The 23,307-nt window shown below is 39.7% G+C and overlaps 1 protein-coding gene across 1 annotated transcript; it reads left to right on the forward strand.

The window, feature by feature from the left end:
* Positions 1-1,593: 1,593 nt before the first annotated feature.
* Positions 1,594-22,101, forward strand: dnd1 (DND microRNA-mediated repression inhibitor 1). The gene is made up of 4 exons (XM_028812535.2): positions 1,594-1,785; positions 7,290-7,410; positions 14,339-14,800; positions 21,169-22,101. Exons 1-4 carry the CDS (start codon positions 1,771-1,773, stop codon positions 21,681-21,683), a joined length of 1,113 nt encoding a protein of 370 aa, XP_028668368.1. The 5' UTR covers positions 1,594-1,770; the 3' UTR covers positions 21,684-22,101.
* The last annotated feature ends 1,206 nt before the right edge of the window (positions 22,102-23,307 follow it).

Genomic DNA, 23,307 nt, shown 5'->3' on the forward strand with positions numbered 1-23,307 from the left:
GAGTGCGTCAAATTAACAATGCATTCTGTCCTAAATGGCAGCGCATACGCTTTTTGATATTTCCTAAAGGCCAATGTGTCTAAGTTTGCTCATTAATATATTTTGACAGTGTATTTTAGTGAGAATGATTATAAACATATTACCCATGTTCATTTCCCATGTAGATATGTAACGTTTGGTGAGAATAAATAAAAAGTAACAACACATATAACAGTTATGTTGCATTGTTTATGATTAACAAAATTCATAGTTTATCTGAAATGTTCTACTTATACAGTCGATTTATTCCACTTCTGAAGGTGTACATTGTCGGTATTCTCCATTGCAATTGCCCCAGAGTGTAAGGTGTGCCAGTGCAACTGAAGGGTGGCAGACGAGCTCACGTAATGGGTGACAAGGCACATCCTCACCCTGATGCCGAGGCTCTTGTCATGAATATTCCCATCTTGTGCTTTTTCTCGTTCCTGCCAGTTTACTATTATTATTGGACACGTATGTAGAGGGAATGTGTGTCTTATTTTATGTCTATGAAAGGAAGGACAGTAAAGCCTTGAATGACACTGAGTGTTGATACTTTGGGTGACACGACAGGTGAGGCGCAGGGAACGTTAAATGTGACAGTGACTGCGGGGGATTGTGGGACTGGAAGATGGTTTAAGAATACAGAAACGACAAAAGCTTAGTCTTTCAATAATTTTATTTACATCAATGATTTACTCCGTTGAGCTGCAGTTCGGAAGATTACTTATTTACCCCCGGCGCAGCCTTTGATAAGATGCATTCAGAAGGAAAGGATGTTGCTGACAAAGTCAGGTGTTATTTTGAAAGTTTGGCTCCAGATGTGCTTATCCAGCTGCTCCTTCTTGTCAGTACTTGAGTGATCTTTATGTTCACCTCTGGATGAATTCGCAAAGTTTCTTTACAACGTTTTTGTCTCATTAACGCAGAACTCCCGAAGCTTTCCTAAAATTGCAGAAGACAGTTGTGATTAGTTATGCAGCACATGCTTTTACTCACATTGCTTTTTGGAAATCAGTAATACAAATCAGCTACAGATCTGGGAATCACTGAATAGTAAAAACGTTTAATGAGAGTGTCTTGCGCATATACTGGTGTAATGACCACGTCGGCTTTAGTGAAGCGTTTCTTAGCCTCTCTGATATGATCGACATGGCGTAGAGTAGATTCTGGATTGTTATAATACGTGCTACCTTACGCAAAATATGCTCATTAATTTGTTACAGATTCTAGGTGGACACGATTCCACACCAAGGAAAAAGGTGCCCCATGTAAATCGTTCATAATGTCTCCAAAATATATTTGTTAACTTTCAGACAAGTACTACTTAACTGTTTTATACAAAATTCTTATTTCAACATATGCGAGCCTAAATTAGGATTTTATCTCGGGTTAGCGAACCTTATCGCTGTAGCAAGAACAACTGCTTTTACGCTTTGAGCCAAAGCGCTTTAACAGGCTAGTGAAAGACCAAATCGACTGCTGACTGCGCAGATATCAATAACGTCATTACGCAAGCGTGACTCAAAATCACGTGACGGGCGCATTTGAAGCAAGCCTCGAAGTGGTGCTTCGATCGCCAGTGCTTCGAAAGCTCGACACAGTGTCGAAACCTGAGTATCGAGCGGCCCATCACTAGTATTAGGGCCACGGTGAAGACTTCCTCCGCCCACCACACTGGTGCGAGCATTTAAATATCGCAGGTTCGTAGAAATTGCGCAGGGCGTAAAGAGAATATTACGAGGTGTAGTCATGAGCCTCTTTGAGGTAAGTTACTGTGGTGCATATATATATATATATATATATATATATATATATATATATATATATATATATAAAATATGGTTGATTGAACGGCCAAGACAAGTTGGTTTTCAAACACGCCTGGGAGTTACAGGACTTCTAATTGCCCCATTTGTTATTAAATTGCTTCGAAGTCCTGAGTGGGCTTCCATTTGAAAGTTGGCATTCGAAATTTTTCAACTGGTATACTCGCCAGCACGTAACATCTAAAGTGATTTTTACCGTTAAGCATTTCGGCTTAGTTTATAAATTGCTTTACAGGACAAATTACGCATGCTCGTAATTTAAAATACAACGGTAGCAAAACCAAGCGCGGCTGTAACTAGAGGTTTAAGCGGAGCGCGCTAGTTTGTTGCGTAGGCTACCAGTCTAACGGATTGGCACCGTCGATTTGTCGCCGTCATTCGAATAAGTGGTCCTGTATGTGTATTGTACGCCTGCCGACATTTTTAAGAAAGGTTTAGTAACCTATTGGGAGATTGCATGACAAAGCGGAGAACCCCCCCCAGAGCGCGTGTCACATATGAATTACGCCGCTGCTCTAAGAAATAAAGTCGTGTAACAACCGTTCAGCAGGTTGGTCGCTATGGAAAATTGTCACACATGTGGCTAAATCAAATGTACATGAAATTCTTGCATCAAGTCATGTGGATTAAGTGTATCGCATATTACCTCTACCCATTAGTTTCCTAAAATCTTTAATTACTGGGCTGTAGAAATGGCAAAAACCAGGCACGTGGTACACCTGGACTTGGTACAATGTGTTTGATACATCGAATAACCTTCTTTGTTTGTTGCCCTTAAACAGCGTCACTCGTGTAAGACCGTATATAACACACATTCTCGATGCTTTCAGTATCGTACAAAAGTCACACTTGACGCTTTTTGCATTGCTCAAGACCAATTTAAACGACTGCGCACTTCAGAGCTGTACAACCTCGGCCTCGTTTTGGCTGCACGGCAAGTGCTCGTGGCTCAAGTCACTTCCCTCCACTTCGAATTGTTTTGCTTTGTCCACTACGGTATTTTTTGTATTGGCTTATTCATTCATGTGGGCAAAATTATGGCAGTATTGCGTGTACGAAAAAAAATGGTTGCGCAGTATTTGTTAACGCCCTGTTTCGTGTGCTTTGTTTGGTTCAGTGCCTAACATTTGCTTTGTTGGCAGTCGGGTGGATTTCTTACTTTGTTTCAATCGCCAATTGGTTCGGCTGCGATTCCTACTGCCAGTTTTCAAGCGAACTAATCAGATCCGTAACGATCCCGGGGGATGACATGGACTCCCCACCACCCCCAATGGGTTCGACAGTAGTAGACTATGCAGGAATGTTTCGAAATACATTGAATACGAAGATAAAATTGTGAAATGTGACAAAACAATGTAATGCGAAATTAAATACATTTGTTGCGATTTTTTTTTTTTTTTGCAGCTTATTTAACTTTGTTCGTAATATTCCTCCAGACGCAATATGAAATACGACTTGATTTTAAAAACTGGTAGTTAATCAGTGTCCCTTTTTTAAAGTACTTTTATTTGCGTATTTAATTTTACCGATATTTTTGCATGTTTTCTTTAGTACTAGGGTGTTGTACCGTGTTAGCCATTATGAATGTAGTGAAAAGCCAAGCAAAATGACACCTTTTATTGGCCAACTAAAAAGATTACAATATACTGTACAAGCTTTTGAGGAAACTCGGGCCCCTTTTTCAGGCAAGATATAAAAGAAGGGGCCTGAGTTATCTAGAAAGCTTGCATATTGAAATCTTTTTAGTTGTCCAATAAAGTGTCATTTTGCTTGACTTTTCACTACATCCATGTTTTCTTGTAAGTCTTGTATGAAACTTTTAAGGTGGTGGTTCCCAACCTTTTTTTTTTTTTTTGGCCATGCCCCACCTAGGCCTCTCTAAAATCATGATGCCCCTCACTGTAACATATACCATATTCTTATTATCACCTATTCAAAAAGTGAACTCCTACTCACGTGGAGGAAGGCCATAATGTCATTCATTTGGTCTAAAGAAGCTTCCAAAGAACATGGAAAGAGAATAGGGAAAGAATAGCTGAAGTATTGAGAAAGAAATCGCTAAGAAATTATTAAAAAATATATGAAGTAATATGAAAATAAGATCTAAAATAACTTTAATGACAGCTTTTTCTGTAATATTTTGATAATTTTGGCTCTTGTTCAGAACGTGGACGCCACTTCGCCAAAAACAGACTGCACCTATTTTTAAGATTAGGCACCTACTCTAAATTTTTAAGATTAGGGAAACTGGTGTACCTGGCCTTAGCCCCAGGAGCCTTTAACTTCAGGGTTTGTAGTAGGGGTAGGCCAGTCTAAAACAAACAAGAAGGAGATGGCGTCCGCTTTCTGAACAAGACCCGATCATTTTGTATTTTTGTTATATTGCAAAATGTTATCATTGTTGCAATTCATTTTATTATAATGGTAAAAACGATTTCTATGTAGATGAACCCACCAAGCCGGTTGTAAAATCATAAATTAAAGGGTTCTTCACCACCCCTTCTATGTTTATATAAATGTCTCTGTAAAAAATATTTTTTTTTTCTATCATTTTTAACAGTGATTTTTTTTTTTTATTTTATAAATTGTTTAACGCACCTAAATTCTCGAATTGCCAACCTAAAAAAATCAAATTGCCCCTGCCACGTTGGGAATCTCCGCATTAAGGGGATTCAAACCCCTCTCTCTCTTCGTTCAAACATTCATGTACGAGTCGCTTAAAACTACAGGGATCCAAACCCGTCGATTTGATATGCGGTGATAACTCGCGTGAATTCCAAGGGGAGCAGTTCCCCGTACTGCCAGCGCTCTTCGATCTACAATACCAAGTGCCTTCCAGACTCCGTGGCTACAGCCGGCAGCTCAATGGTCAACTGCTGTCTGATCGTTTGCGCGAGGCTGAATCGGGTGCCAGGGTTGCTTTAAATGACTGATAATTTGTGATTTTTTTGTATGCGGATCGTATTATATTTGTACCTATGTGCGCGTTTTTAAATTATGCTGCCGTTTTTAATATTCCATTTCGATCACGACTCCTTATACCGCGGCCGTTGATACTCAGCCATGTTGTAAAGGCGTAGAAGTGCATCCATTTTACCTGCGATAGAATACGTCAGAACTGCACCGCGTAAGTTCAAGGAAAGAAGAAGCCTGCACACAAGGACAGGAAAGGACCACTTTTCACACCTTTGTGTGTTTTAATTGTATTTTCTACTTCCAGTCGGCTCTGTCAGAATAGAAATACAGGCTAAACGGCTTTTTTATTGATATTTTTATTTGTGTAAATGTATTAGTCAAAATATTATCTAAAGTTTTGTTTGTTTTGTTGACATGTAGCAACTTACTCTTAAGTCCTGATACAGTTGTATGGTTCATTTTTTCGGCTATCCTGTATTTTACATATGTGCCAATTTTTTTCAAGTATGTTAATAATTAAAATAGGACAGGATTGTATTTAAAGAACGTACTCAAAGTGCAGAATTGACGGTCATTTTGGTCATGGTTGTCACAGTAATTGCTGTACATTTAAATAAAATAGAAAAGAGACAAACTTGCTTAAGATATATTCAAACTAAGTATTTTTTTGATCACTGCTTTGCCAATAGATTACTATTTTGAATACAAAGTGTATTATAAAATTGCTGTCAACTCTTCTGCCAAGTGGTCTGCTGTGTTTGTCCTAAGTGTTGCTACAAGGGTATTTGAGGGTGGGCTGCAGTTCTACATCTCCTGCTTTCCTTGGGCCTTCCCTGTTTAGCTTGCACAGCAGAACTCTTTGTTTGCCTGTGTCCCTGGGATAGATGTGGACCCTTGACCAGCCTGTTGTTTTTCCACCATCAACTCTTTTACACCTAATATTCTCTATAGTTCTATACCTGTTTCTATAGTTCATTGGCAGTGTGTAAAATGATCATCCATTATCCAACCCGCTATATCCTAACTACAGGGTCCCGGGGGTCTGCTGGAGCCAATCTCAGCCAACACAGGGTGCAAGGCAGGAGCAAATCCCTGGGTAGGGCACACACACACGCACACACTAGGAACAATTTAGGATCGGCGATGCACCTAACCTGCATGTGTTTGGACTGTGGGAGGAAACCCACGCAGACATGGGGAGAACATGCAAACCCCACGCCAGGAGGACCCAGGAAGCGAACCCATGTCTCCTTACTGCGAGGCAGCAGCACTACCACTGTGCCGCCGTAAAATGATCAGTGTTGCAATAATTGTGATGCTCTTTGCATGAAAAAAAAAAAGCGTTAAAATTTCACATTTTCTTTGTGAACTGTGACGTTAACTTAAAAAGTGCAGCAAAAAAGTATTTGGCGTCCAGGGGTGCATTAACCCCCAAGTATGTGGTGGTTTAAGGGTTAATATATATTATCACTTCCCTTTAATGTTCTGTAAGTTGTTACCAGTTTTTCAATTTCTGGTTGGCCTCTTATTCCTATATGTTCTCATGAGTACAATTGTGTTTTTGGAATTCTTGTTCATTTCTTTTGAAATACGTGTGTGTTATTTGATTCTGGTCGGTTGCTCCAACACTTCTCCTTGTAACATTTTTTGAGGTGTTGTGTTTTTTTGTTTTTTTTTGTCAGTGAGCTGGGTCTGATGCTAAAGTAGTTGCAGCCTTTGATTATTCCGTGTTGTTTGCCAGCGTGTCTGCTCTGTTCATTTTTAATTGTCATTAATAAGATACAACGAAGGGGAAAAACTGCACAGAGAGAGGGCAAAATATAATCAATTAAGAGAGTTAAGCATTTAAATCTCTAGCAAAAGCATAAATATTTCTAAATGTCTTATAAATGTAAAAATCATGCTGTTGTGCTTTTCTGAATGTTGAATAAAAGAAAAATAATAGCAGCTAATTTAAATATGCTCAGTGTTACCAGGTATTGTCACTGATTAGGAATCTGGTTGGAACAAAAACCTGCAGCCACAGTGGGCCCCCCAAGACCGAGGTTTGGGAAACACTGGCCTAAATAGTATTGCCCCTTTTTAAATTCGTGGCCACGTTCTTGGTGAAACTGTCTTATTTGGCAAGAACTGTTCAGTTGTAGAAGTGAAATGAAAAGACCCAAGTGATTGATGTAATAATGAAGACTTGCCTACAGAGAATGTGATTTGACAAATTTTAAAAACTATGTAGAGAGCAGGAGCTTCAAACTCTTGCACTTAAACCTGCAGAAAAAGGGGGCACTGCAAACCTGTCCTTGTAAAGAGTAGTCCTTTTGTTGGGCCGTAAATAGCCAGAAATCATCTTCGGTCACCACATGTTCCATTTAAGCAACAGCATTCCTTTTAATGTAAAAGGTTTTGAATTTACTTTGTCATTCAGACCATACAACAAGGAGTGTACCGTTGAATTAAATTGAGAGGCAAACATCTCAGGGATGTGACCCTAATTCTTTTTTTTTTTTTTTTTTTTTTCCCCCAAATCAGGATGAAAGGTTTGAATTCTTGAATAGGAGCAGTTTGGAATCTTTGGAGTTCTGGTTGCAGACCACTGGTATCTCTCTAACCCAAGTCAATGGCCAAAGAAAATACGGGGGGCCTCCACCTGGTAAGAATTCTCGCACTTCTGTTTCTCTGCAAGGTGTTTTATTTGCTATGGTCACCTGCTGTTTTGGTCTGAATCAGGCTCCTCTGATTATTCTGTATTATGCCATTTTCTATTTGCCTTTCGCCTCATGATTAGTAAATCTTTTGTTAGTTGGGGGGAAATGCATGTTAAACACTGGTCACCTTTTCCCACTGAACTGTTTTGTCTATTTTGTTGCATCTTCAAGCTCAAAAAGTGGGATAAATTTGTCTTAAATTTAGTGAAAATATAAATTTAACAAATATACATTTTTCTCTCCTCAGATTTGTTTACATGCATGTCCTATTTTCTGTGGGTGAAGGCAGCAGTATCTGGAACGTGTATCATTTGCATTTTGCTGCCTTTCAATATCTAAAGCAAAAATGGCAGAACATGTGCAGCAGTGGGCACAAGGCAGCACTGAACCCTGGATGTGACCACCAGTCTGTCATGGTTCACGTGCAGCCACGCTTAGTCACAACACCGTAATTATAACGGGGCAGGTTTCATGTCTGACTGAAATATTCCCATATCCATGTTTCCATCCAATTTTGGAAATCTGCTTAGTAATCATCCTCGGACAAGAGTGCCAATTCATTTTATGAAATCGTAAATGTGCTTGCAGCAGGTTGTCATAAGTCTGGTTGTTTGCTGAACCCACAGTTCCCACAGAGAGATGTGGATTGTTGGGAGATAGAAGAGGACCAGGAATTGATAAACCGACATAATCCTAATCCAGACAGGCAGAGAGTCAAAGCTGGAAGATCGTAAATGAAAAGCCGCAAAAGAGAATCAAACGAAAGAACCAAAATGAAAGTGTAACCAAAAACCTGACGCTAGGTCTAGGGAAGCACAAATGAAGTTTTTTAGGGCTGATACTGTTCACCGATGTCCAGTTATTAGAACTGGCCGATTCTAATATCTTAAAAAATCTGTTGCACTAAGCTCCTGCGTAACCAGCCATTTAGAAGTCTCACGTTCAATATTAAAGCTGTGTTTTGTCGTTTTGTTTTTTTTTTTTTTAACTGCAGACAAGTATTGAATTTTTTTTTTTTTTGTAAAACTAAATTCTGTATGCTTCTTGTTCAGCAACCACAAAAATACTAAAATAAGTGAAATCCCTTTAAAAACTCTTTCCTAAACTAATAAACATTTACCCATAATATAGAAGCCATAAAAGAAAAGAAGTTCTTGTCATAATTACAAGCAACAATTTTAGTAAAGTTTTCATATTTATCAAGATAATAGGCTAACATGCTAAAGGCATTTACTGTAAATGTAAAATTGACATTTTGCTGTTAAGACAACAAGCTTGTTGTTTACTAAGCAGCAAGACCAAGTTGTTTATAGTTGCCATACCAAAGAGCCTCTTATGTCTGGTCACCAGCCCTTCTGAGATCAACTAATTTACGAATCTCCAAGTGAGTCGTCTGGGGTAAACGTTGGCTGATCTTGGACAGCTGGCTGATCAGTCAGAGTATTAATAACTAGTGCCTACTTGTAAGTGAAGCTAACTATGCTAGAGTGATTGAAATCTCTATGTTGTACATCCTCTGTGGAATAACTTAAAACTGAACACCCCCCTATCCTGTCGATTCCTCCACATCATCAGTGCAATGATCAAGGTCTCATGATGCATCTAAAAACTAGGGAACACTCTGATCAGGTTTTTTCAGGCCCCAATACTGATCACAGATGGCCCCCCCAACCCTCATGTAATGATCAGCCACTACCAATTTTATGATTTTTCTTTTTCCTTATCACTTTAAAAAACATTTTATACTAACCTGCATAACCACTGAAATAGAAGTCTTATATTAGAATGTGTTTTTGTACTTAAACTTTAAACCACAGGTATTAATTGTTCATTTATTATTAACAAAACTAGTCATTGAGCCCGTTACAGTAACAGGCGCTAGAACAGTAGTGCATAAACATTAGTAGGAACAGTCTATATTAAATGGCAAGGAACTTTGACCTCATTCTTTTTGTTGGTTGCATTTTTCTTTCTTTCAGCCTTTCTTTTGTTGATGTTTACTTGCTGAGCTGACCGTTCTTCGTGGGCTGCCGCCATGTATTGTGTGTCTTTAATTGTCTGTGACAGTAATACCGTCTTGTACATCCGCTGGCTTGAACGTCCGTAATATACCTTTAATTTTCTCTGGCGGTAATACAGGCGTGCGTGTCGGTAATATGCCTTTAATCTCCTCTGACAGTAATACTGGCTTGTATGTGACTGTAATATGTGTCACTGTATTGTCTACCTTTAATTTCCTCTCGCAGTAATACGTAAAACGCCTCTAACTTTCTCTGACAGTAATATCGCACATCGCACCGTGCCCCGCGCATGCGCACTTCACTAGAAGACACACACACACGGACATCTGGACGCACACAGGGATTTTATTAAAGAGGATGAAATTCTGTAGGCTTATTGTTCTGGGACCATGAAATACTAAAAATTTTCCTCGAAATACACACTCAAAAAAAAAAAAAAAGTGTACAAAAATATTCATCCATAATGCATATGGCATGAAAGAAAATAAAATGTTTCTCACTATTAGAAACTGTAATAGGTACATTGCAGAAAAAAAAACTATCTGAAACGAGGCTTAATTAAAGTAGTTTTAACCATTTCTCTAATAAAAAATACATTCTTACACAATCAATTAATTGATATTGGCAATTAAATGGTGTAAATGATGATGCACTTTTTAATCATTTTAAATCATAAATTGCACTACAGCTTTTGGGTGTTAAAATATATAGCTTGTGATTTTTTTTGATTTATTTTAATTAAATCTGGCCCCCTAGTTTCAGACATTCTATCTCCTCTACTTTTCAAATTCATTCCAGTTTTTGATTGGTTTGCCCTGGCTTTGCCCCTGGGGTTCAGCTGAGACTTGCAACATTGGGCTTCTGTTTAAACATGGCCCCTTTTTGTCAAGTCTCCAAGGGAATACACTCAGAGTGGTAAAACAAAGATAGAAGTAGAAGGGTTGTGCCAATATCAAATGTTTTGAAAGGGGGGATATGTCCTTTTGATGACTCTTAACACTAGAATAAATTTGTAATCCCGGCCCACTTCGAGTCCCTTCGCACCTCTCCTTCAGCGTCTTTTGTGTTGTAAATGCCTCAATCAGCACAAGCAGCCTGCTGTCCCATCCCCAGCTTTGACAGAGCTCAACTCTCCCAGCTCAAGCCAATGCTGTGCGTGTGAGGTGCCTGTAGTTGTATAGGGTAAACTAGCAAAATACCCGCGCTTCGCAGCGGAGAAGTAGTGTGTTAAAGAGGTTATGAAAAAGTAAAGGAAACATTTTAAAAATAACGTAACATGATTGTCAATGTAATTGTGTTGTCATTGTTATGAGTGTTGCTGTCATATATATATATATATATACATATACACATATACACACACATATACACACATATACAGATATATTATATATACATATACACATATATTTTTTTATATATAGATTTTATATATATATATATATATATATATATATATATATATATATATATATATATACATATATACACATATATTTTTTATATATAGATTTTTTATATATATATATATATATATATATATATATATATATATATACATACATACACACACATAGGTGCACTTACAATAACATAGAAATCAATATAAACAACATTAACATCATTATCATATGAGAATATGAAGTAATATATAAGAAGCACATTTCATATAAATTTAAATTATTAAACAGTAAAATCTTCTTCTATAATTTGCTACCGTGGCTTTTCGTTGGTCTGTCCAGGATTTTAAATCAGCTATAGCTTGCAAACCGTTTCACCTATTGACTTGAAATCTGGTACACATATAATACGTCACGTCTGCTATCCGCTTTATGGGTGATGATTGTATTACTCTTTTTATGTTTATTTTATTTTAGAATCAACTCCTATCTGCGCACACCAGGGCGGCCGTGGGCAGATGTGTATGGTGTATTCACTCCATGTTATCGTGCATTGCGCTGTCACTGGTATTTTGATAAAAGAATTAGAACAATATATAAGAAGCGTATAAATTATTAAACAGTAAAACATTAACATTTAAGAAGTAAAGTTACATTGAGTACTACTGCAGTGCCTTCGGGTATACCTCATTTTTTGTTTGCCCATTACATGCTTAAATATATACATTTTTTGGTGTACCTACCCGAGAACACGCAACATATAACCGAGCGTGGGAGAAGCATGGATTTTAAACACGCGTTGAGTTCATCTGCTGGTCTCCCTCGTGGAATAACTGGTAATGTTTGAGTAAAATGTACAGCGAGTAAAACGACATTACCTCCTTTTTTTTTTTTTACGATCTCTGAGATCTTGCTTTTTTCGGTTCAAGGCTTCATAAGCTCTTTTATGTGCCATGGTGTACTTAATAAGTACTCATCTTTGAATGTTGCAAGACTTTCGCCTTGTATGTAGATCGGGGAAATTACATTCATTGCATTCCTAGTCTGAATCACAATCTGATTGTATGGGTGCTTACCTGGCACTGTAGGGTTGCCACCCGTCCTTTAAAATACGGAATCGTGCCGCGTTTGAGAATGAAATTGCGAGTCCCGTTTTGAATCAATACTGGACGGGATTTATCCCGTATTTTTTTTATCATTTTTTTTTAAAAGCAGCGTGTCATGCAAATCATCCCACACGCATTTTATGAAGATGCCTCCTTTCCTACTTTTGATTGGGTAATACTTGATGTCATCGTTAGTTTGATTGGTCTTTTTAACTGTCCAGTGAGGAGGGCGTGTCTTTTAAGTAGAGTCTGGAAAGTGTTGGCACTGAGATGTGGCGTGAGCGCCATAGTTGAAGCCCCTAACGTTGCGGTCAGCAAGTCGGCTAACATCCGCCATGTGCCGTCTTTCAGTTGCGAGAAGCAGATCATAGAATGGTTGAAACTGTTGCCCCTAACGTTGCGCCACGGCGTGTGGTTCGTTTATACCTCGTGTCTTCTCATTAAACTTTTATCTCGCGAATATGTTATTGCAATCCGCAGCGGGAGCGTTTCTATAAACTTAATTTTACACCGTGCTTTGTTTCCCTTATGAACATGCTTGTATGCTTCACTCGCTCCGTTCTCAATTGTTTAATTAATTTTTTGCTCTTTGCTGTTTCCGGCTCTTCCTCCATTTCCCCCTACTTCGTTCTTTTATCTCGCGAATATGTTATTGCAATCCTTAACGGGAGCGTTTCAATAAACTGATTGAAAATAGTTTTGCATTTACCTTTTTAGTAAAAGGCGAGCTTTTAAGCCTGAGAAATCACCCCGTAAATGCACACGTTTAATTGCACATGTGTTAATATGTATGCTTACACAGTATTAAAAGACAGTCAAAAATTAACGTCATTTACCTTCATTCCCGCGTGTGTCTCGTGCTGTAAATCTCTTCCTTGTTTTTAGTTCACGTGATTACGTAGGAGGCGTGATGGCGCGATACGTGACTCCGCCTCCTCCATTACAGTGTATGGACAAAAAATATGTTCCAGTTATGACCATTACGCTTTGAATTTCGAAATGAAACCTGCCTAACTTTTGTAAGTAAGCTGTAAGGAATGGGCCTGCCAAATTTCAGCCTTCCACCTACACGGGAAGTTGGAGAATTAGTGATGAGTCAGTCAGTCAGTGAGTGAGTGAGTCAGTCAGTCAGTCAGTGAGGACTTTGCCTTTTATTATTATAGATAATACAATATATCGTTAATTGGAACACATGCATTTCATGGGTGACCCATGTCTACAAAGATCTGGGTAAGTGTAGGATGAAAGGAAATGCAAGGCAAGGAAATGCTGAACACATACCTAAACTTATTCCATGTTATACTAATAATGACATGAAGTGTATAATGTGTGAAGACTTTAGTCCGAATATCAAATAAGCATGTGTTCTTTTATTCGAGAATATAACCCAAAAAAAAACATACTTAAGACTAGTCCATCGGAACTGAACGTGGTCATAAGTAAACTAAAATAAATCACCTCTGGATGATGATCTCAAACAAAAATGGAAAGCAGTTGAAGTCTTGGCTTGCCTCCTGTCCTTTATATTCATAACCACACCTGGAGTACCTCGGGATTTTTCTAGCGTTCTCCTCTAAGACTACATGGGTGAATTGACCATCTGCTTGTACAAATCTGAGACGCCTCAACGATTATGAGGCAGATTCTCTTATAAACTTTAGTTTTATAAGTCTCTTAGTGCAGTCTTTTTATTAATATTGTGTGAAACACAATGTTCACCAATGAATAAGCCGTTACTGGGCTGGACTCCTGACCAACATAGTGGAGATGGAAGTTCTGTCTTCAGATCCTTTGGCACGTCTGAGTGTGTTCCATTTGCATTCACAAAAGCTTATTTTAGTAAAAATGTATGTGTTTGGAACTCTGTGAGGATACGACTGAATGAGTTGTCATGTGGAATACATGAGATGAGTATCATCTTCTATGGACTTTTTGCTGTGGTCCAACAGTGGTCACCATTTGCACCTGTTATATCTAACTTTTCTCTGTACTCTGCATTAAAACACAAGTTTTTTTGTCATAACTATGAACTACATAGGATACGTAGCCTACTAAAGTACATTTTTGGGTGAAGTATTCTTTTAATGAATGGATGGGTCCATTTTATATTTATTATAAATGCTAAAGTATCATGACCATCATTGTGGAGGCTATTGGGTGCTACCTCAACAACAGGAGGAGAAACATCCCTGACACCCAAAGCCTACCAAAGTTGGAGGGGGGTGGTGAAACAAGGTTTGACCAGAATTCTCAAAGGCCACTGTGGCCTTGCTTGCCACAATTTGTGTCAAATATTAGCTTGGCAATAACCGGTCCCAACTGTGTAAATTGTTGTGTTTTTGACAGGTTATACTGGGAAGCCTCCCATATTTGGCTGCGAGGTTTTCGTTAGCCGATTCCCAAGGGATGTCTATGAGGATAAACTCCTACCACTCTTCCAGCAGGTGGGTATCCTCTATGAATTCCGCCTCATGATGAATTTCAGCGGACAGAACCGTGGATTTGCCTATGCTAAGTACACCACACCTGAAGCCGCAGATGCTGCTGTGTTACTCTTGAACAATTACCCGCTGACCAAAGAGTACCAGATCAGCGTGGTCAAGAGCACAGAGAAACGACACCTCAAATTGATTGATCTCCCTTGCAACATGGAGGAGAAGAAGCTTCTCAACTTTCTCAGATCCATCTCTCCTGGGGTGGAGAAATTGTATCTAAATGTGGCTCCCCAAGACAATCTGAAGAAGACCGCTGTGGTGGAGTACGTGTCTCATTATGCCGCCTCCATGGCCAAAAGAGTCCTGAGTGAAGGTAATGCCCTTTTAGGTTCCCATGTTGTAGGTCTACAAAACAAGCATCCAAATTGTATTTTGTAACCAAATGAACAAATATGCTTGTGATTTACTGGGATTTTCAAGGATCTCGGTTTATGGTACATTTAGTCTGTGATTAGTAAAAAGAATGTGTATTACTGTATGCGGTGGTGACTCTAAAGGAATGGTTGGTTGACTGTAACAGAGTTCCCCAGCTTGAAGGCAACTTTCAGTAATTTAACTCCTTGGACATCATGGCACCACCTTGGAAGGGGTTAGGTCATGACAATTCTAGTGAGGGAAACGGTTAATTAAAGAAGACGTTCAATGTCCTGGATAGGAATTGACCTCAAATGCATTCTTGAAAGAGGAGCATGCCAACATCACACTACCATCAAAGGCCCAACAAATGGTAAAAACTGGACTTGTTTGTTTAGCAGACCCTTTTATTCAGAGTGACTTGGTGGTGGATCGGTAATAAAATTTGGACTTTGGCACTGATACCTGCTTTCACACCTCAAAACGACATGGCAGTGAAAAAAGGATAATGACCCATGCCCAAATGCATGACTCCTTGCTCCACTGCACTCTATATGTCTTCATGAGAAGCTTGTCCCCTTTCCACTGCCTTAATATGAATATACTAGCTGTGTAAGCCCGTGCTGTAGAAAGCCCGGGGTCCTAGAAACTATTTAAATCGTCAGAAAATAAATTGAAATGTAGGTAAGTGAAAGGAATTACTCTGGGCATCTCTTTCCTAGGAGGATTTGATTTGCCAACGTGCTAACCTTGCTTGTGCATTAGCAGCGGGAGGAAAAGTAAAAGGGATACCGTTTTGCCTGATGTTAGTGGCTAAGTGACTTTGTCTTTCTTCTGAGATTTTGTTTTGCTGACGTGCTGGCCTCGCTTGTGTTATTAGTGGCTAAGCAAGTTGTTTGTTTCCTTGGAAGCGGAGTCCTTACCGTGACTCCACCTCTCACTTCCAGACACACACACATTTCCATACGTAGACGTTTTTTATTTATATAATTTATATATATATTACAGTGCATCCAGAAAGTATTCACAGCGCATCACTTTTTCCACATTTTGTTATGTTACAGCCTTATTCCAAAATGGATTAAATTCATTTTTTTCCTCAGAATTCTACACACAACACCCCATAATGACAACGAGAAAAAAGTTTTACTTGAGGTTTTTGCAAATTTATTAAAAATAAAAAAAACTGAGAAATCCCATGTCCATAAGTATTCACGGTGGCGCAGTGGGTAGCGCTGCTGCCTCGCAGTTGGGAGATCTGGGGACCTGGGTTCGCTTCCCGGGTCCTCCCTGTGTGGAGTTTGCATGTTCTCCCCGTGTCTGCGTGGGTTTCCTCCCACAGTCCAAAGACATGCAGGTTAGGTGGATTGGCGATTCTAAATTGGCCCTAGTGTGTGCTTGGTGTGTTTGTGTGTGTCCTGCGGTGGGTTGGCACCCTGCCCTGGATTGGTTCCCTGCCTTGTACCCTGTGTTGGCTGGGATTGGCTCCAGCAGACCCCCGTGACCCTGTGTTCGGATTCAGCGGGTTGGACAATGGATGGATGGATAAGTATTCACAGCCTTTGCTCAATACTTTGTCGATGCCCCGTTGGCAGCAATTACAGCCTCAAGTCTTTTTGAATATGATGCCACAAGCTTGGCACACCTATCCTTGGCCAGTTTCGCCCATTCCTCTTTGCAGCAGCTCTCAAGCTCCATCAGGTTGGATGGGAAGCGTCGGTGCACAGCCATTTTAAGATCTCTCCAGAGATGTTCAATCGGATTCAAGTCTGGGCTTTGGCTGGGCCACTCAAGGACATTCACAGAGTTGTCCTGAAGCCACTCCTTTGATATGTTGGCTGTGTGCTTAGGGTCGTTGTCCTGCTGAAAGATAAACCGTCACCCCAGTCTGAGGTCAAGAGCTCTCTGGAGCAGGTTTTCATCCAGTATGTCTCTGTACATTGCTGCAGTCATCTTTCCCTTTATCCTGACTAGTCTCCCAGTTCCTGCCGCTGAAAACATCCCCACAGCATGATGCTGCCACCACCATGCTTCACTGTAGGGATGGTATTGGCCTTGTGATGAGCGGTGCCTGGTTTCCTCCAAACGTGACGCCTGGCATTCACACCAAAGAGTTCAATCTTTGTCTCATCAGACCAGAGAATTTTCTTTCTCATGGTCTGAGAGTCCTTCAGGTGCCTTTTGGCAAACTCTAGGCGGGCTGCCATGTGCCTTTTACTAAGGAGTGGCTTCCGTCTGGCCACTCTACCATACAGGCCTGATTGGTGGATTGCTGCAGAGATGATTGTCCTTCTGGAAGGTTCTCCTCTCTCCACAGAGGACCTCTGGAGCTCTGACAGAGTGACCATCGGGTTCTTTGTCACCTCCCTGACTAAGGCCCTTCTCCCCCGATCGCTCAGTTTAAATGGCCGGCCAGCTCTAGGAAGAGTCCTGGTGGTTTCGAACTTTTTCCACTTACGGATGATGGAGGCCACTGTGCTCATTGGGACCATCAAAGCAGCAGATATTTTTCTGTAACCTTCCCCACATTTGTGCCTTGAGACAATCCTGTCTCGGAGGTCTACAGACAATTCCTTTGACTTCATGCTTGGTTTGTTCTCTGACATGAACTGTCAACTGTGGGACCTTATATAGACAGGTGTGCGCCTTTCCAAATCATGTCCAATCAACTGAATTTACCACAGGTGTACTCCAATTAAGCTGCAGAAACATCTCAAGGATGATCAGGGGAGACAGGATGCACCTGAGCTCAATTTTGAGCTTCATGGCAAAGGCTGTGAATACTTATGTACATGGGATTTCTCAATTTTTTTATTTTTAATAAATTTGCATAAATCTCAAGTAAACTTTTTTCACGCTGTCATTATGGGGTGTTGTGTGTAGAATTCTGAGGGGAAAAAAATGAATTAAATCCATTTTGGAATAAGGCTGTAACATAACAAAATGTGGAAAAAGTGATGCGCTGTGAATACTTTCCGGATGCACTACAGTAATCCCTCACTTATCGCAGGAGAGGTTTCAAGGCTGACCGCGATAACTGAATTTCCGCGAAGTAGGGACACCATATTTATTTAATTATGTAACGTGTATTCGGACGTTTTTAAACCCTCCCTGTATTGTTTACAACCCACCCTTTACTCTATTAATAACAGGGACAACTGCTAAGCAATATGAAATCGGTAGATAAGTTTACACTTACTGTATAGCGAAGTACACGTAGTACACGTGATGATGGTGATGAATATGCTGCGCAGTAAAAATGATGACGATGAAGGTGATAATCCCCTGAATGCACCCTTAAACTGCCACATACATTTGGGGGGGGGGGGGGTGGGGGAGTTAATGCACCCCTGGACGCCAAATAATTGTTTGCTGCACTTTTTAAGGAAATCTCACAATTCACCAAGAAAACATGCAGTTTGCATGGAACATCCCCACCCCATGCAAAGAGCATCACAGTTACTGCAACACTGATCATTTTAGACCCTGCCAATGAACTGTAAAAACTATTAAAAAAAACTACTGCAACAATCTATGATTATATGTACAAAGTGCAACTGAGGCCATTGATGAAATTCAGTAAATCACTGAGCCAACTGCGGCACACCGAGGCCAACGCTGACGCTTGTAGGCGAGTCTAGTGCAGCGGCTCAGTCCCAGGGAGACAGTGATGCTGATTCGCTAGGGGGCGCCAGTGGTCACGAGCTGGCTGCTCAACAAATGTATGGCACTGAGTGATCAGCTCCGGCGTGCTGGCAAATTGCACTGTGAAGCGCCTATAGCCGGTTTAAGAGTTAAGCTGTGTATTTGCTGTTTTAAGTATCGAAATGATAATGGGTATTGTTTAGTTTCTGTGAACGGATTAATTCACTTTCCATTATTTCTAATATCGGTTAGGTGTCTGAGTGATTCAGACTGCAAACAATTCAAACGGTCTCCTGCAGCGAATTAAGTTCAAAGTATGAGTCACCACTGTATAAATGATTTGGATAGCAATACAAGTAACAAGCTGGTTAAATTTGCAGATGATATCAAGCTACAGTAGGTGGATTGGCAGATAATCTGTTAAATCATTCCAAAGGGCAGATTTGTGGCAGATGAAGTTTAATGACAGTCAATCTAAAATAGTACACATAGGAAATAAAAATGTTGGGTTTGAATCCACAGTGGAAACTGAAAATCAAGAGTGTACCTCATGAGAAGGGTTTAGAAGATGTAGTGGACTCTACACTGTCAACTGCCAGATAGGACTCTGAAGCCATTACGAAGGCTAACAGAATGTCAGGTTATATACGCCCTGATGTGTGGAGCACAAGTCACAGGAGGTTCTGCTCCAGCTTTATAACACACTGGTGAGGCCTCATCTGGAGTACTGGGTGCAATTTTGGTCTCCGGGCTACAAAATGGACACAGCAACACTAGAGAAGGTCCAGAGAAGAGCAACTCGGCTGATTACTGGTGTTACAGTGACTGAGTTAGGAGGAAAAATTAAAAGAGCTGAGCCTTTTAGGTTTATGCAAAATGAGATTTAAGAGAAAACCCGACTGAAGTTTTTAAATTATGAAGGGAATTAGCCCACTGGATCGAGACTGTGACTTTAAAATGAGTTCATCAAGAACAAGGGGATACAGTTGGAAATTTAAGGGTAAATTTTGCACAAACATCAGACACATGGAATAAGTGACCATGTAGAGTGGTAGACCGTAGGAGTTTTGGGACTTTGAAAACTCGACATTATTTTGGAAGAATCAAGTGGATAGGACTGGTGCACATTGTTGAGCTGATTGGCTTGTTCTGCTCTAGATTGTTCTAATGTTCTAAACCAGGGGTAGGCAACGTCGGTCCTGGAGTGCCACAGTATGTGCAGGTTTATTTTCCAACCCAGTTCCTTAACGAGAACTCAATTATTGCTGATGAAGCACATATTGCTTAAGTGACATTTTAATGTTTCATTTTAGTGGTCTCGCTTGTTAAGGTTCTCCAACCTTAATTGCTTATTTCAATCCTAAACTGCTGCATTCAGTGTTTTAATTGCTCCTTATTAGCAATAAGATGTAAAACAGGGGTAGGCAATGTCGGTCCTGGTGAGCCGCAGTGGCTACAGGTTTTCATTCAACCCAATTGCTTAATTAGAAACCAATCATTGCCAATCTCAGACCTTATTTAATTTTATGGCTTGTTAGTCTGTGCAATGTAAGGCTCTTATATCGTAGATTTTTTTCCAAACCAAGGATATCATCCAAATGATTTGAAGCCTAAAACAGATCATTTTCAGTCTGTCACATTTTTCTATTAAGTGTTTTATTAAATCAAACCGTGCATGATGAACACACACAGATGTAATTGGAAAAAAGCTAGCTGGAGAACTGCTGGCTGCTTTGTCTTTTACATCTTATTGCTAATAAGGAGCCATTAAAACACTGAATGCAGCAGTTTAAGATTGAAATAAGCAATTAAGGTTGGAGAACCTTAACAAGCGAGACCACTAAAATGAAGCATTAAAATGTCACTTAAGCAATATGTGCTTCATCAGCAATAATTGAGTTCTCGTTAAGGAACTGGGTTGGAACAAAAACCTGCACATACTGTGGCACTCCAGGACCGACGTTGCCTACCCCTGTCCTAAACCACTAATTACAAAATAGATCAACAGAATTAAGTAAAAATCGGTACGAGAGACTGTTTTGGAACAAGTGTTAGAGGACAAAGTCGATCATAGTAAAGCCAACCTGGGCATAAAACAGAAAAAAAAAATTTGGCCTACAGACATAGGTGTACAGGTTGTATATTTATAAATACACAATTGGCAAATGTAGCATTGGGAAAGAGTCCCAGCAGCTGAAAGAAAATGCTCGTGGGCACAGATGACCACTGCCATCCCTCTATTTCCCTGGACTTAGAAATTCTCACAGTTCCTTGCTTCAAGAACCTTACCCACCTTAATAAAAGCTTAAATGTCTTGTGTGTCCATCCAGGTGATACGCCTCTGTCATTCTAATAGATGGCACACCACAAACAGTAACACGGTTTTAATGATTCCCATACCCAAATGGCATATAACAGACTGCACTGCAAACATGAATGCTGAGGTGTACATTGATTACTAAAAATTGCTACCCCATGATGCTTTGTGAGGTCAGCGTGACATCACAGAGCTTTAGCAGCAATGAGACGAGGACATCGCTACCCAATCTGCACCACCTAGCCATCCTTCTTCTTGCATGCAAAACTAATTTTGGTGTTGGGTTTATGAAAAATCTGCTTTTCTTTGTTGTAGATGCGACATAACATTTTATTTATTACTGTTTTCACTTTCTAACTCCTTAGGATTTCTAAAGAGGTTTGATATTACAATTTTTGTTAAATGGAAGCGGCAGAATATCCAGACAGAGGTCAGTAAAGATTCTTCAGACCTGGCTAAGAATGAAACTACCAGTCGGCCAAAGTTGAAAAAGAAGCTGCCCCCTCATGTCATCAATTGCCTGGAAAATAAATTATGTCCATCCTTGCCTTCAGAATGTCCCGGGTCAGCGTCCACGAAAAATGAGCCTGATCAAGTGGCACTCCACCAGAATCCAAAGCCGATTGGCATCGATCCAGTTGCCTGTCTCCGAGAGCTCTGCTTTGCCTGTAACATGAAAGCACCACTGTACTGCACCAAGTTGCAGTTTATTAGTCCAGATGGGTATCAATATTTCATGTTTCAGGTGTCAATTCCTGGCCTCCTGTTCCCTTTCACTGGAACTGTGGCCGTCCTTCCTGGTTCCTTGGCAACAGTTCAGAAGGAGGTACAGGCAGCGGCTGCCACTTTCATCCTCGGAGAGTTGGGCCGTCACAAATGAGTGGCTTCCTTTTTCTTTTTTTTCTAAACACCCAAGTAATTCAGAAGTTTTTACGTTTGGTTTAATACTGTATTATCAAAGGATAAGTTTTATATTTTTTTAACAAAATGTTCCTTGTTTTATAAAAAAAAAAAAATATGGAAACTATTCATGATGGGCCAAGGGACTGAAGAAATTAGCATGTTCAGTTTTGTTGAAAAATGATGTTATGTGGAGTATGTAATTGTGTTACCAGAAATTGTGGTTGAAAACAAATGTTGCACTTGGATGAGGTTTTTTTTTTTTTTTGGTAATGAATATGAAAATTTAACCATGAGCATTCAAAGTATGTTATATGTATGTGTATATATAAAAAGAAATTGGATTTTGTTTGGCACAAATGACAGCACTGAATTTGAGTTTTGTAAAACGAAGTAGATGCACGACTATGGAAAAAGTAGATTTTTTTTTTTTTTTGCATGTGTCATAAAAGATTTGATTTGTGTGATGTTTTGTAAAAGGTAATAAAACTGAATGTGGTTCTGAATTAATCTGGCTTATCCCTTCGTCAGTAAGGACTTGTTAGAAAAGGGGAATAAAGGTAATTTCTGATTTTTATCCCTTTTACAAGTTTGATTTACAAGGCTTCTCCCATCAAAAGATGGCAACTCTGTGTAGTTCTTCAGTGCACCCGTCCCTGTGGTGGGAATATCCTGCCATAATTAAGGGGACTTGGTGGTAGCATCAAGATGACCTCTGAACTGTCCAAAATTGGCAAACCAGGTACCCCCTTTTATGTGTGTGGACCCCCCCCCCCAACTTTTCAGTGATCAATGCTGGTGAATGAAGATTTCTACTTGCTGAACCCTTCTGGGTGTATCTTAATGTAACTTCAAGCATGTGGATCACAATTTTTTTAATTTCCCTATCACATACCAATTTGTCGCCTGTTTCTGTGATATCTTCTCCTAAGTGAACATAAACAGTACTACACAAAGTAGTGACACTACTGCTAGGAATGTTCCAATATCCCATTTGCGAATGGGACTGCCTTGGTAAAGAGTTTCATTACATTAAAAAGGTCAGAAAAGTGTGGCGCAAAAACTGCTCCACAGATTTTTGCCTCAAAAGTCTGAACTGCTGAAAAGTTTCTTGAAAATAATGAACAAGGAAAGGTGAAGGATTAATACAGTGCATCCGGAAAGTTCACAGCGCATCACTTTTTCCACATTTTTTTATGTTACAGCCTTATTCCAAAATGGATTAAATTCATTTTTTTTACTCAAAATTCTACACACAACACCCCATAATGACAACGTGAAAAAAGTTTACTTGAGATTTATGCAAATTTATTAAAAATAAAAAAATTGAGAAATCCCATGTACATAAGTATTCACAGCCTTTGCCATGAAGCTCAAAATCGAGCTCAGGTGCATCCTGTTTCCCCTGATCATCATTGAGATGTTTCTTCAGCTTCATTGGAGTCCACCTGTGGTAAATTCAGTTGGTTGGACATGATTTGGAAAGGCACACACCTGTCTATATAAGGTCCCACAGTTGACAGTTCATGTCAGAGCACAAACCAAGCATGAAGTCAAAGGAATTGTCTGTAGACCTCTGAGACAGGATTGTCTCAAGGCACAAA

This window comes from Erpetoichthys calabaricus, chromosome 11 (assembly GCF_900747795.2).
Source record: "Erpetoichthys calabaricus chromosome 11, fErpCal1.3, whole genome shotgun sequence".
Taxonomy (NCBI): domain Eukaryota; kingdom Metazoa; phylum Chordata; class Cladistia; order Polypteriformes; family Polypteridae; genus Erpetoichthys; species Erpetoichthys calabaricus.

Bases quoted from the DNA above. Each gene is read 5' to 3' on its own strand.
- dnd1 (XM_028812535.2), top strand. The intron at 7,411-14,338 runs GTAAGAATTCTC...TGTTTTTGACAG, and splicing joins ATACGGGGGGCCTCCACCTG to GTTATACTGGGAAGCCTCCC. The intron at 14,801-21,168 runs GTAATGCCCTTT...CTAACTCCTTAG, and splicing joins CAAAAGAGTCCTGAGTGAAG to GATTTCTAAAGAGGTTTGAT.